Here is a 15,339-nt window from a genome sequence, read left to right as displayed (position 1 = left end):
AAGAGATTTAGATAAAAGGTTTAATTTTATAGCGTCTTACTGTCATCCAAGGCATTCATGGTAAGATGGCATGCCAAGATGTTTAGTTGTTTGCTACTCAGAATTGCTCTTTAATTTGATTATAATCAGGTCACTGCCACCAATTGTACTTCTAACAGAGTATATAATACCTTCTTTGCGTATACTATAAATTGAATACTAGGAATCATAGTATCTTCTTGATTATGTTGTCAAGTATAGCTACACCTTAATATTTTATTTTGTTATGTGCATATATGTTTTAAGACTAGTGATTTTTATGTGTACAGGTTTTGTAATGTTTTAGAGCTAGACATTTTTTTGTGAACAGGTGTCTATGCCTCGGTTTAGGGGCATTTGCCAATTGGGATAATTACTTATTGTTGAATGCTTAAATAAATAACATTAGAAGGGAAAGAAACTATGTACAGATGATGTATGGGTTGGAATCCATGGTCATGTGTTGATATAGAGGTCTCTTTTGTTTGCATGATATGCTGATGCAACAATAATCATTAGTTCACCTTAGATATGTTCAGCTGCATGTTTTGGTTTGAAGATTAGAAAATTCTTTAAGAAGTGTTTATTATCATACAGATATGAAGATGAATATTGTTTTTACATAACCTGCAATTAATATGTATCTCATTGTTGGTATAATTCTCAGAAATAAATATCTTTGTCATTTTGCGGAGTAGAGATTTTATTTTTCAAAAAGAACAAGTTAATAGCTTTCTAGGTCCATGATTGAGTATTCCTCGTTTTGCTTTTAAATGCAATTCTTCTAGAGGATCAAAATATCTTAGTACTCAAGTCTTCTTTTTAAGATACCAAAATATTGCTATTAATATGTGTCTTTACTGATGCCTTCAAGTTAAGGCTTACAGAGGTGCCAAGAGATACAAGTAGACTTGGGTTTCTAGTTACTGAAGAGCATAATATTCATTCTGGACTGGCCTCAATTTTTTTACTATACTATAACCTGTCCTGATGGATTGGTTTACTATCAAGGTGAGAGAAAAACATAAAAACTAGCTAATTTTTATTGGGGTAACTGTATAATTTACATTCAGGTGCCTGATGCACATGGGTAGTTGATAGATGGGAAGATCATGAAGTTGATGAGGATCAGAATTTAAAAGTGAATACTTGATTAAAGTAATTAACATAATTCGCCTCTTTAGTTAGGATAAATATGTAATGCTTTAGCCTTTATGTAGGCTGTAGAAAAATAGTTGGTATTTGGTAGATTGCAAAAACAAAAATGATCTTGAGATGTGGAAATAATGGGATCATGGGAAAAATTAGGTTAAATGTTTTACTTAATGAATTATCAGGATTAGAAACTTCGAATCGATTGAAGCAATTCCGTGACAAATTGATGCTGTGAAGGCCTTCTAGCTTTTATGAAACTCAACTCAATTGAGTTGTAAAGTAATTAAAGTGGTTTGAATGAAGAGATGAGAAAACTACCTAAATTTCTTGAGGAAATGGGATCACATCTATTTGGAGGAATGAATAGTGCACGGAGTTTGGCCTATTTTTTGTGTTCCGAGGAGTGGAACAGCTTGTGCTAGGTCTTTGCAGTAATATAGTAATTTTTCTTTCGAAGAAAAAAAATGGGGTCACATCATGAAGATCCACTAATTATGTCTTTCGGAGTAATATACTCAGGGATGGTCTCCTTTTTTTGTAAGGCATGGAGATTCTCATAACTAATAAGATCTCTGAGTCATGATAAAGTAGTAAAAATTATCTTTGTTTTAAGTCCCTATAATTATATTTTTAGGTTAAATTGGGATGCACCCATAAATTGAAGTATGTATATCATATGCATCAAGTGACGAGACTGTATGTTAGATTTTCTTCAGAGTATAATTGATTAAATGTCTGTCAATATTTGATGTATAGAAATAAATACTTGTAATTTAGGATGGTGATACATTAATAGTTGACTTTGCAAGAGTTAGATTGCATTAGAGGGGGGATTTGAATTAAAGTGATGCACATAGGACGCAAGTAGCCCGCCCCTAGTTCGGAACCAGAACCGAACCATAACCATACCAACTTGGAATTGAAATGAATTGGTGCAATGGTTTGGCGGTTCCAAATTGGGGCCATATGGTTGGGTTCCGGTTTCTAGACATTCGAACTGGAATCAGAACCGGAATCGGAACCAACAGTTCTGGTTCGACTCCAAATTGGCTAAAAAAAATATAAATAGGTTTCATGGTGTAGTGGTTAGCACTTTAAACTTAAAGTCTAATGATTGGGGTTCAAATTTTGGTGGAATAATTTTATTTTTTTCTTTTTTTATCAATTAAAATCGATGGTTCAAATCAGAATCAGAACCACTTGTTCCGGAATTGAAACCGGTGATTTTGGAACCATGGTTAGGTCTGTGTGCAAGGGTGCAGACTTGTACAACAATGAAAAACGATGATGAAGTGGTAGATCCATGGGAAATTATACTAATGGTATTATGACCCTATTCATTAAATCCCAAGGAGAACGCCAACTACCAGAAGCAAAGACTTTGTGCTTAGGCATTTTGACAAAGGATCCGTATAGATGATCCCACATAGTTCTGGCATTATGTCTTTGTTGTTGTTATAATTGTCATCGTAGATGGTTATTCATAGAAGGAATTGCTGAGCTTGTATGTGGAGATGTTAGTTTGGACAAGCCAAGATGATGGAAGGATTTGTGTGATCCTAACACTGGAAGTAGGGGAAATTGCTGATTTCTATTTATTATTACCAAAACAAAATGTGTAGAGCTAGAGATAAACTAGTGCTAGCCATAGCACTTTCTCTTTAAGGTAAACGATACAATTTCTTTTCAATACAATGTCTTTTTTTCTTTAACCAGAGACAAGTGCTTAAGGGGACTGCAGTAATTTGTGGTTTCTAACTAATATAGCTCAAGCAACGGAGCAATCAGAGGGCAAATAATCAAATTAAAGCATCTTTTGGTGTAGTTAGCTGCCTACTTCTGGCATTAGTCTTGGTTGAATTACTACTGTGGATTATCTTGTGCTGTGGAATATCAAACATTAGAAAGACATATAAATACTTTGGTGTATTTTGTGTGTCAGTATGCTTGGATAGTCCAGAACAGTGTTTCTGGCTTGTAAACTTGAGTTTTTGAAATTTTGGTTTTTCTCTTTTCGGCATCTTCCACTTAATAAATAGACTTGTTGCTGAAGTTCTTTACTTATTATCAACAGACTTTTTCAGACATATTTCGTTGACTGCTTCATGGAAGTTCTATTTTGGTGATTGAAATGATCTCTCATTATGCTCTTAGTAAGCGTATCATTTTTTCCGTCATGGAAGTTCTATTTTGGTGATTGAAATGATCTCTCATTATGCTCTTAGTAAGTGTATTGTTTTTTATCTTTATGCACTTCGACACAATTTACATAGCTAAGGTCTGTTTGTTTGGAAAGACAGGTTAAACCTATTGCTTCATTAGCTCTCCTTTTTCACTCTGTGTTGCTATACTGAGAGTTGCTATGGATGAGAGACCCTTCACATGTGGTGCATACAGCTGCATCAACACTGGGTTTTCTGCTTACACATGACTGTATTGTTAGCTGAACGAGTTATAGAACATTTTGATTCACTTGACATTTCTGTGGATTGCTAATAGGCGAGTGATATATATCAGTTCTTAGAAACCTTGATTGACCCAGGAGACTCATTCTTAATGATGATTTATAGGTTCTTAGTGACATGGAAGAACTTGGCTTCCACGTTTGATGTTTGTAGGAAAAAGAATGAGCACTGAGATAGATGTCTGTAGGAGAAGATGAGTGATGGATTTAAGCTTGAAATCTTCTTCCATTGGTATGTGTTCATTAGGAATAGAGGATCGATATTTTGTGGCGAAAAATACATTCTTTGGAGCTGAAACAACTGATACAGTATTGAGTTGGAGAAGCAGAGGGGTAGAGAAGAGGGGGGTGGGGGGGGAAGGAGGCATCTTTGATTCGGTGGCGGTGGCGCCCAGGGATCACACGTCCTTGGCAATTAGCTCGCCGTTGACGAGCTCCCGGTAGGCAGCCACCGGCCAGATGAAGCCCCTCCACAGCAGCCTGGTGGCGAGCGGCACGTCGATGATGATCTCCTTCATGGTGGGCTTCTTGTCTTCGCGGATGGCGATGAGGTAGCTGCGGCCTACCCACCCGATCCAGCCGGCGATGTAGAGGAAGAGCAGGCCGGGGGTGATGAACTCGCCCCAGTGCCGCTGATCGCCGTTGACAATGAGGTGGGGCAGCCCGTCGGAGCCGCAGAGGAGACCGAACTTGCCGTAGTTCTCGAACCGCCGCTTGGTCTTCTCGATGGTGGCCTTGATGGCGAGCGCCGGCGCCGAGTCCGGCGCGTACTTATTGAGCGACGCCTCCAGCTTCTTGATCGACTGCTTCTCGCGCTTCGCGAAGGCCTTGGACTCCTTGCAGGGGGTGAGGCCGGAGATGTCGGCCGCGGCTGGGGGAGGCGCAGCGGCAGAGGTTAGGAGGAGGGAGGAGAGCGCCAGGGCTGCGGAGAACGTCTTGAGAGAAGAAGACACGGACTCTTCTCCATGCTGCTGCTGTTGCTGCTGAGGCAAAGAGGAGGAGCAAGAGATGGACAAGCGAAGCCTACAGGTGACAGCTTTGGGAAGCTTTGGGGACAGGGACTTGGAGAGGGTGGGGATGGAGGACAGAGCGGCCATCGCTGTTGCTCCTCCGTCCTTTGGTATCTCTTTCTCTCTCTCTTATCACTTGCGCTCCCTCCTCTCCTGCGTGGGAAGGCAAACGGATAAGAGGTGGGAAGGGGATGGATAAGGTGGGAATAAGAGGGTGAGTCGGAGGAAGGTGATTGGATAAAGGCATTGTGGTGTAGAGAGAGTTGCTAATATCTTTCTTGCAAGCTTATGGTAGCAATTAGCCAACGCAAAATTCTTATATCGTTTTATTTTGTTTACACTGTAATATGTTTTTCAATAAATATTTTTTCCTGAAATGTAAATTATAGTTTATGATTAATTACCAATTTGTGGTTGTAATGAGCCAATAGAAAAAAAATCTCATCATATTTGGTTGTGTTTACAATGTAATATGTTCTCCAATAAGCATAATCTTTTTTGAAATGTGAATTAAAGTTTATGATTGATTACTTATACGAAGCTGTCGGTCGGCTTCGTGTGGCATTGACTAGTCTCTCGGCATCATCATCATCATCGTCATTCATCCTTTGATCATAGCTTTCGTCTCCTAGCCATCGTCCATGATACTTGCAATCTCACCCTCGACTCCCCCTCAGCTTCCATTCCCCCCTTCGAAAGTCCCTACCTCGTCTCCTCCCACGTCGATAACAACCACCCCATTCCTCTCCTTGCCCTCTTCGATCTCCACTCTATCTTCCTCGTCCCTTGTCTTGCTACAATCTGGTAATGACAAGATAACATATGACAAGGCCTCGTAGCAAAGCGATGGGTTCTAAGGAGAGAAGAGGGTGACTAATGGAAAAAAGGCAACGATTCTTCTAGATGTTAAGGGAAGAGCTGATCAAGGTATTATCATCGACAAGAGTGAGGTTGGAGAGCACATGATGAGACATATCAATGATGGCCAAGTTGCTCCTACCACAATAGTGGAGGCACGACTACTAACTCGATAGGGACCCGATGGTGCCAAGATTCGATAGCCTAGCTCCATTAATAGAAGAATTAAATCTCATGGAGGTAAAGGAGGAGGACACATGGAGGGAGTGACGGTGAAAGCAATGGGTGAAGTACCAACTCTTGTGAGCACCATATGACTCGACCACTATCACATCCTATTGAAAGTAGGACCTTCTATTGCTACTCCAAGGGAGTGGGGTTGGAGCCTTATGGACCTTATTGTCACAGACTTAACTGATTTTGCTTAAGTCATATGACACCTTAATATATGTGTCTATAAATGGTTAGCTTAATTGAAACCTCTTATAGTCCCTTAAGGATCTATAAAAAAGATGTATTAGAAAAAACATTTAACTCCATATTTATAAGTAGTCATTTTAGCAAACATTTGATAGACAATGAAAATCACAAACATAGACTTCACAAGCTCTGAACGGTTGCGCGACAAAGAGTCCAAGATAGTCCATCATAACCAAAAATCCCCACAAGTGCCCGCATAAAATTATTGCAAAACAAAACAGCGAACTAGCCCTAGACACTATCACAAAAGCCCATCCAGTCATGTACCACCTGAGTAACTCCTAGTGTTGTGCTTGCTAATACTCTTTATCACTCTGTGAAGCTAGAAAAATCTCAAAATGACTACTTAGATGATTTATTTCTGGATAGTTTTACCTTTACACGATGACTACACATAAAATGTGTTTACAAGCTTGAAATGACTACAAAAGCTAACTAAAATAAAACTGTCAAACCTACTATAAGCCCTCTATATATTGTACAAAACATGAATAAAACCGAAAGATACAGACGTACATAAGTATTACATCGAACACCCTATCTACAACTTTGTTTGTAACATTCTTCCCCACTTATTCTTTTGACGTCATCGTCGAAGCTTTTAAGAATGCTACATCTCCTCGTTTTTTGTTGAATCTTTAATCTTCTGCTCTAGTTGCAACGCGCCTCTTGGCTCTCCACTGCTCTCTATCGCTATTGTTGAGTAGTAGACCTATGATCTGCTATGCTACTTCAACTCGTCAATAACTTTGACTTTGGTGTGAGGTTAGTAGAATTATGTTAATCCTTGATGGTTCTTACGGATCCTTTAGATGATAGAAAAGATCATCCTTTTGTTATGCACCAATCTTTTAAACGTCTCACATGGCTTGAACTAGTTCGTTGTCTATTGGAGTTTTAATAAGCATCACTTCGTAGACTTTATAAAGTTTTCAAAAATTTTCCTTCATAAAATTTGTTCATCGATTCCTTTTCTATCTAATTGTCACCTCCAAGTAGTTTCGTATCACTTCCACTTTCAATTAACATTTTGTTAGGAAATAAAGTGGACAGTCTACTCTCGATAGCACCGATCACTATTAGCAAAGATTTAACAATTATTGTTTTTCACTTGATTTCTGTAAAGGATCTTTAAAATGTGTAGAGCTTTTTTGTCAGACAAATAAAAAAAATTAGAGTATTCAATTTTACCAATTCTCTTATGAGTTGAGAAAACAAAGATTACTTATCTTTGTTATACTTTATGTACCAAGCTGGTTACTAACCTTCATTTGTTCTTTGCTTACACTTCTGAAACACACCTGAAGTGTGCATTCCTTATGTTAAGTTTGCTATTATAATTTATCTTCTCATTGTCATCAAACTTCTGAAATACAAAAAATTTTACCTTGACTTATAATAAATCTCCAATAGTTTTAATCGTCTTCTCCATTATTTCTATTGTCTACTCTAAGTAAAAAAAGGTACAACATCATGTATTACCTATTTCATTCCTTGGTCAAATTCAATCCGAAATCCCTTACTTTTAGCTATTTTGATAAAAAACACGTTAGACACCAATCTAACAAAACTCCTTAGTCTCTATCATTCAATATTATCTTAGTACTTAAAATTTACCTTTGTATTCTCTACCTCCTCAATCCACCAATCACTCTCCCTCTTTGAAAACAAGCGATCGATGACTCTACAAAAATCCTGCCTTGCCTCCGCAATACCATAGTGCTCTATGAAAGTCCACTTAAGAAGAAACACAAGTATACAAGTCAGTGTAAACTATGATCAAAATCTGAAGAGAAAGGTAGCAGCACGTCTGATATCATTGCAAACACGAAACAATATTTCAACACTAGCAAACGAGAATGTTCGTTACAGAAACATTACATAGCCTAATTGGTTCGTAAACCATCATTCACAACATCATACAGCTGGTCTTAAACTTAGTCACTTCATCAAGATAATTGATGATAAAAATTTATCAAGCAATTCCTAATAGAAGTCCACTAAAAGGCCAATTCCGGACATTTAATTAACTGCAGAAGATCAGCCAATTGTTTACTGGAAATATGATAATTAAAAATTACGATCCAAATTTGCACAGCATGCGTACCCAGTACTCTTCTCCTCAGCCAAAATTAATGCACAATTTTCACATACAGCGGACTGTACTGTTCGATACGCTGTAAACACCAAAAGCCGGTAGTTTATAACTTAGGTGGAATGATGGTAGTCAGAAGACTCAGAACCTTCAGCAAGTATCAGAAATCATGGAAGTATAGCAGCTACCATTAGGCACTAAAACATATTTTATGAAAATGAAGATTCATTTAAAACGACATAATCATTTGATAGGAGGATAGGAATCCAAAGGAAATGACAAAAAATTTAAATTGCTCTTAATCAGGTAATAAAGAACATGGGCAACAAAGGCAAGCCCCTTAATTGTATTTCATTCTTCATGGTAGATCTGAGTTTACTCCATCTCTTTTGTCTAAAAAAGATATGAAAAAATGTTCTCTTATTTCTCCCTTCAAATATCAAATCTACTAAGAGTCCCTACTTAACAATACACAACTGTAACAATTTCTATACATGTGAACCTGCAACAGATGAATGACAACACAAGTTCCAATCCAATGATCTCATCACTGACTAACAGGATTAACAGAGTAATAATTGTATTTGTCATAATTCAAGCTCAATCCAATCTATTTTTGTCTTAATTCAACTAAATAGTGAAGTGGCACATCAAGATCTTTTTTAACTACACATTCAACACCAAATAAATTTATAAAATCAATTTAAAATGCAACTGGCAATTCAATACATTAATTAATGATCTAAAGATATAATCAATTTGAATTGAATATACAATTGTACTGTCACATCATAATCATATAAAATGCCATTTAGAATTTGAGTGTCCCATTAGACCATCAAATTACCAAAAAAAATCCTGAATATCTTTCATTTGCACCCTGTTGGCACTAACTTGGTGATACTATTAGTAAGAATCTCAGCCCATGTTATATCATTTTTCTTATTTATTTTTTATAAAGATAGTGTTAAGGAGAGATTTGCAATAGAAGGCTAGAACACATCATTTTTTAACTTATAAAAAAATGTGGGAATATATTATGGTTAAAAGATTAAAAAGGGAGTTCAAAGATCTTCATGGTTGGAAGAGGAAGCAATTCAAGAGGATAAAATACAACTAGTAACATGGAGCTCATGGAAAAAGAAAATAACCACAGATGAAAAGAAGAAATGTTTCTTCTCTCTTCTTGCCTCTTCTTTCTATGTTGGCATAGCAGTATATATAGATACGAGAGAGAAAGCAAAAGGGAGAGGAAGAAAAGAGAACCTGTAAGAAGCCCACACACCTTGTTCCACTATAATATCTAGGGCTGTTGGTTTCTGTTAAGTAAACCTTGAAAAGACAAGTAAAGATCCTTGTTTTCAGTTCCAAATATCTCATCTGCCTTTCTGAGGGTTTCCTGCACAGAAAAACAAGGTAGAGAATGAACAGTGTAAAAACTGTGGATTCACATAATTAACCATTAGCAATTATAGTTTACACTAATGCCCACCTCACGTGATTGTCTGTGAGCATTAAGCTCCTTAATGTTAGCTAAAAAGGCACCAAACTGTTCATATGAGAGTCGGCTCCTGAAATAGACAGGCTTAAAGTAGGTGGAAAATTTAGCATTATTTGATTCTGTACAGCATGTCCAGGAGCATCTACTTACCTAGCCTGGCGGAAGAATTCTTTTCCATCTACACGAGGCATACGTCCTGAAAATTGATAGAAAATACTAAGAAATTTTTCATTATGCTGCAAGATGATGACTAGACAGGACAGTTTCAGGACTGAAAAATTGAAAACTCATTCAAAAGGTCTATAGTATTGGCTTTTCTAAATAAATAGGATGGTAAAATTGTAGAACTGTCTCAAACCAATTTAACCTCATTAGGTTCATGGTGTAACCGCATCTGGAACTTGTTGACTCAAAGGATTTAATGTGAATACATGATTTGTGAATAGTACTCTTAAATATTGCTATTTATCAGTGACCTAGATAGTAATGCTCCAAGCTATTAAGCTTCAAACAAATTTATGAACCATAATTATTATTACATAACAAGATATTAAAAAAATTAGAAATGAAATATCCACAGTAAGGAAGCCCTTTGTGACATTGATTATCTTTATATAGTTGCTATATACAATTCTCCCAATTTTGGGACATTAGTAAGGCACTATTCTAAAAATGATCTTAAATCAACCAAAAAACACAGAAAAACAGACCTGGTATAGAGCGCCCACGAGGAGGAGAGTTAGCAGCTGATGATTGCTTACTTGATGGGTACCATGGTGATAGAGTCAGACCTTCAAAGTGATTTTTTGTTGGAGAACTGGCGCCAGATGCATATTTTGGCAACAATGCAACAGAAGACCTTTTAGGAGAACCAGCAGTAGATGTTACTTTTGGTGTAGCTGTTGGGGTGAGCCGAGGAGGAAGAGGAGGAGTCTTTGAGATTTTCTGTCCATATGGTCTAGTCACTGTTCCAAATATATGACAAACAAAATGATCATCAATGATTCAGCTTCTAAGTACTAAAAAAGACAAAAGAATTTGCATACCATCTAGTGTCATGTTTCCCATGTCTGTAGATGTACTGGTAGGATATGAATCAGATGATGCAGAGCGGCTGATAGAAACTTCATCTTCAACACCATAATAATGAAAAATCATAATAAAAGAAACTAGCATTAAAAAAAGGTAAGAATAACACAAGGCTAACAAATTAACCATCAAGCTAAAGCATGCCTTTCCAAGAAGATGCTTGGGCAGTGGACGAATCACAGGCCCTTATGTCCACAGGATCTTGTTGCTTCTAAGACAATATATAAGAAGAAAATAAAATCATTGAGGACTTTCAAATTTCTGTATTGTAGTTCCAAGAGTTACCATGATGATCATCTTGGGGTAGAAAACTGGATACTGAAGTATGTTAAGTTTTATAGTATATTTACTTACAGGTGTGTTATCCTCATTAAGTGACTGCAACAGATGTTTCTTGAATGCCTCCAACTGCCCCAAAAAGTCTCATGATTCAGACAGTTTTATAGCGGACAAATAAAAATAATTTTAAAAACAAATGCACACAACATCATCAGGAATGATAAATCATTCATCTTTAGATGTCATGCAGATGATTATGACAATTGCATCATAAAACTGTGGATTCCAGGATTCGTAATCAAACAACAGAAAAGACCAAATTTACTCAAGAAATCACATGCATGACATGACATGACATGGGTTCAGTCATTGAAGGATCTATATTACCATGTATCATACCAATTTTGCATTGAGAATAATGAAAATACGCATGAGGTTAAATTTTCTCATAGACCAAATGATACCCTGTTGGTTAGGATGAAGATCAACTGTTAAAATTAGTCTTCGCTGTACAATATTCCAAGAATCAAGAATCCACAAGATTTAAATAATAAGCAGTTTCAGATATATCAAGATCAAACATATAAATCATTTATCTTCAGATATCAGAACTTTTATGGCCAAGAAGTCCTAATCCCATTTCCTGCATGGCCAATCAGAACTTATTATTCTTAACTATAGAAGTTGTCTTTTAGATTGAGGACCAAAGTTTTGGTTAAAGTAAACAATGTCCAAAAGCATGAATACCAACTAAATATGTGACCACTCAAGGCACAACCTAGGCTCATATTACATTTATGTAAACAAAAAACTTGGTTGACGATAAGATCAAAATTGCCTAGACTATCAAAAGTATTTTGCTAATTTTTTTAGCAATATAACAGAACAAAACAACACAATGAAGAATTCATTATGCTAACCTTATGAAACTATATCCAGTTGGACCTCTCACTTCTTTTTTTCCTTTTTCTTCGTTCTTAAATGGGAAGTAAGAACTTTCTCAACCCTACTCCAAGAAAAGTTAACATAAAAGTGCAAAAGCAGCACACTTTCTGATTCCTAGCTTGGTGCCACAATTTTCTACCCCAAATTATCCCTAATCATTATGCCATTTTATTCCAAATAGGCTTATCTCACAAGTTCAATAACTTTCTAACTTTCAACCATCACCATTAATTCCCCAGCTCAGTTAACAAAAACACGATAAAATAATTAGCAATATGAGTTGAATATTACAAGCGATCAATTGTCATATGAATTTCTACTAAATAGTCGGCTTTTTTTTAGAACAATGATAACCCTGTAACTCTTTTGACCAACGAAACCCATCTTCAACATACCATAGCTAATAAGAATAGATAGCATTAACAATAACCTTCATAGGAATGACCTCAAAGAAAAAAAAGCGCCCATTTAAGAAGGGAAAGAGAACAGGAATGTAAAGGGAAAGAAAACCACACCTTTGTTAAATCTCGAGTTAATTTCTTTGAAGTCTGCGCCAATGAATCACGTTCCTTTGCTAGCTTAACCTTCACTCGAGAAAGAAAACACAGATATCTTTTGTGAAAAATAAAAGATAAACCTAGTATTCGATCAATCGCGACGCGCATAGCTTAGGAGCTCACATTCTCTTCGAGGGCGACCCTGAGGCGGGAATCGGTCTGCTGGGACACGCGATCGAACTGGGCGAGCTTCTCCTGCAGGTCGGCGATGGTCCGGTCCTTCTCCGCGACGCTCTGCCTCAGCCGCCCGGCCTCGAGTTCCAGCTTCGAGACGCGGGACGCGATCGCCAACGAAGTGATCTTTCTCGCCAGGTCCAGCTGCTCGTATGGGTCGGTCGGCATCACCGCCAGGATCTCGTCAGGCAGGTGAAACTCCGATCCTCCTCCACCACCGCCCTGCGTCATCCCCGCAAAGTAACCCTCCCACCAAAACCCTCTCCCTCGATCGAAGCACGCCCGAGAAAACCCTAGCGAAACAACATTAGCTGGGGCTCGATTTCAAATCGCTTAAGGAAGCGTATCAACGAAATCGCCGATTAAATGGCGCTCAGTACACGTCGGCGGAGAAAGCAAAGAGAGCTACCACATCGGGACCACTGATTTGGCCGATCACAAAGAAGGTAAAAATACAGGTAACCCAAACCACGGTGGAGAAAATTTTGACGAGAATAAAGAAAAGGGGTACGTCACCAACCTGCAATACCTATAGCTCTACCCCTTGTATGCCGTCTCACGTAATTAGAGCGGGTCCCGCAATGGGCCCTATTTATGTCTGGTCCGGAGGAATGTACATTTTCGGGTACGTACTTGGCTGGTAAAGAAAGTGCAGCCCGTGGGAAAATGGGGTTGCGTGTGATGTCATCGTGCTACGATGATGGTTGTCGGGACGCAGAGTTTGGCGCTTCTCTTTTCGCCTCTTTTTTGGGAAATGTATTTTTGCCCGCCCTAAGCTTTCAAATTTTGACGTATTTAAGGAAATCATATTAAAATATCTGAAACACTTACATGTAGAAAATAAATACTATAATAAAAATAAGTTAAATTAGAGGCTCTGAAACACTTCCAAGTGGAAAATAAATAATATAATAAAAAATAATTATTACAACCTTACCATTGTACTTAAATTCATCCTCAATATAAATATTTTTTAATATAATAATTAATGATATTTATATTTAAAAAAATAATAAATATACTTGCATTAATCCACTCCCTCCCATTCCAATAAGATCCATGACAATCAAACATAGAGGAATGAATATAGTTATTTCTAATCTAACCAAGGTGGGTTACAACTTGAGATGTGAAGTTGGCAAGGCTGCTTTGTATTGTTTCACTTTCTTAAAGATAAATGCAATATAAAGCCTCTTTAAATCCTTAGAAAAATATATTCTTCATATTAAAGTTAATGTTATAATTGAATTAACTTTATTTGTCAAACCTGAATGGGTCAGCTCCAAAGATCATCTTCCTTTTGCAAAAACTCATTGTCATCATAGCAATCCTTAGGCTCACATGGTATATGCTATGAGGAGACATCTCCTTCCTCACCCCATGCCATGATTCTTCTATTGCACCAGTTGCAATCACCCTTATATAAGAAAGTAATCTCTACCTCTACCTCTACCTGGAGTGGAGCAAGGAAGCAAACACCCTGCAAAACGACACCTAAAAGAGAAAGACACATCTGAAGTGGAAGATGCTCACAAAGATGTGGATTATCGATAACTAAGTATACAAATTATAATATATTATTATTAAGCGAAAGAATTTTAATGTCAAAATTTTGAGATTGAATAATAATAGATATGTACGTTTTGATGTTGTTCAGAAAATCTTTTCTCTTATCTACGAGTGTACTATTATTAGATCTAAAATTAATAGTGCTATTGATCTACAAGTGTAATATCTCATTAATTAAGAGAAGTTCTAAAATCTCTTAATTATATCATGAATCTAAACATTCACGTACCCGTATATTCGTGTGTTTATAAATTCAATTATTATGTGTTTATGTGTGTTGTATTAAGTCCCTATAAAGTCCTATCTATTTTTAGATGAGAACAAAGAGTCTAGAATAAATAATTAAAAAAGTTTATCCTCGTCTATTAATGAATTTTATAATATTAGATTTCTTTTTTATTGGCTAATAATATACATGATATATTTTACTTCTACAATATTATACTTCTACAACAACAGTAATCATATACATGATATATTTTATTTAATTAGATAGAACCACATAATTTGACAAAGGGTCATTGCCCTACAATACAAAAGTTCTCTCCTTTTTTTTTTATCATTGTGACAATAATGAACTTAGGTTTCCTTCCTCCTTTGTGAAGACTGTCGAGGAAGTCTCTTTCTCATTTTTCTTTCGCTAAATAGTAGGATGGTTATGAGAAACAATACATATAAAAAAAAATATTCTTATTTTATTATTATTATTTTTATTTTATCATTAACTTATTAAACCTATGTTATGATGGAACATTATAGGGATTTATAGCTCACCTCACGATATCCAATTTACATCTATCTTAGAGATTAATCTTTATGAACATAAAATTTGAATGTATGTCAATTTCTCAAAGTATGAGTGGTGGTCAAACCGCAAAGCATCCCATTTAAATGGGCCTAGTTGAATTTTTCTATAATCATATAGATAACAACATTAATTTAATGGACTACAACAACTATATATATATATATATATATCTACACACATAATATTTTTTTAAAAAAATTATAGAAGTTGATCATAACAACTACAACTTGGTTAAATTAGAAAGGACAAATATGTTATTTTTAAATTGTAAAGATAATTTTTTTTTAATTTTGAGAAGATAGATATCAAGAACATAAAAAGAATAATTGGTTAGTCT

General features: G+C 36.4%; 2 protein-coding genes across 3 annotated transcripts; both read right to left on the bottom strand.

Annotated features, from left to right (window-relative positions):
• Positions 1 to 3,839: 3,839 nt before the first annotated feature.
• LOC103999089 (photosystem I reaction center subunit III, chloroplastic) lies at positions 3,840 to 4,825 on the bottom strand. Its single transcript, XM_009420743.3, has one exon. The coding sequence runs from the start codon at positions 4,732 to 4,734 to the stop codon at positions 4,036 to 4,038; it is 699 nt and encodes a 232-aa protein (XP_009419018.2). The 5' UTR covers positions 4,735 to 4,825; the 3' UTR covers positions 3,840 to 4,035.
• Positions 4,826 to 7,801: 2,976 nt separating this feature from the next.
• LOC103999088 (uncharacterized protein At4g15545) lies at positions 7,802 to 12,962 on the bottom strand. 2 transcript variants are annotated; one of them, XM_009420742.3, is made up of 10 exons: positions 12,575 to 12,962; positions 12,410 to 12,478; positions 11,025 to 11,078; positions 10,815 to 10,881; positions 10,628 to 10,711; positions 10,292 to 10,546; positions 9,732 to 9,777; positions 9,573 to 9,651; positions 9,347 to 9,479; positions 7,802 to 8,162 (listed from the first exon to the last, which is right to left on the bottom strand). In XM_009420742.3, exons 1-9 carry the CDS (start codon positions 12,854 to 12,856, stop codon positions 9,384 to 9,386), a joined length of 1,032 nt encoding a protein of 343 aa, XP_009419017.2. In that variant the 5' UTR covers positions 12,857 to 12,962; the 3' UTR covers positions 7,802 to 8,162; positions 9,347 to 9,383. The 2 variants fall into 2 exon arrangements, with proteins under 2 accessions (XP_009419017.2, XP_065025497.1); XM_065169425.1 differs by having other exon boundaries at positions 9,366 to 9,479.
• Positions 12,963 to 15,339: the final 2,377 nt, after the last annotated feature.

This window comes from Musa acuminata, chromosome BXJ3-9 (assembly GCF_036884655.1).
Source record: "Musa acuminata AAA Group cultivar baxijiao chromosome BXJ3-9, Cavendish_Baxijiao_AAA, whole genome shotgun sequence".
In the NCBI taxonomy this organism is placed as follows: domain Eukaryota; kingdom Viridiplantae; phylum Streptophyta; class Magnoliopsida; order Zingiberales; family Musaceae; genus Musa; species Musa acuminata.
This window is presented reverse-complemented; position numbering and strand designations above follow the sequence as displayed.

What these genes read in the sequence shown, in the direction of transcription:
- LOC103999089 (XM_009420743.3), bottom strand. Translation starts at nt 4,734, where the DNA reads ATGGCCGCTCTGTCCTCCATCCCCACCCTCTCCAAGTCCCTGTCCCCA.
- LOC103999088 (XM_009420742.3), bottom strand. Translation starts at nt 12,856, where the DNA reads ATGACGCAGGGCGGTGGTGGAGGAGGATCGGAGTTTCACCTGCCTGAC. An exon ending in TTAATGAGGATAACACACCT is followed by an intron (nt 10,882 to 11,024) that starts GTAAGTAAATAT and finishes ATATTGTCTTAG; the next exon opens with AAGCAACAAGATCCTGTGGA. An exon ending in CCAAGCATCTTCTTGGAAAG is followed by an intron (nt 10,712 to 10,814) that starts GCATGCTTTAGC and finishes ATGGTGTTGAAG; the next exon opens with ATGAAGTTTCTATCAGCCGC.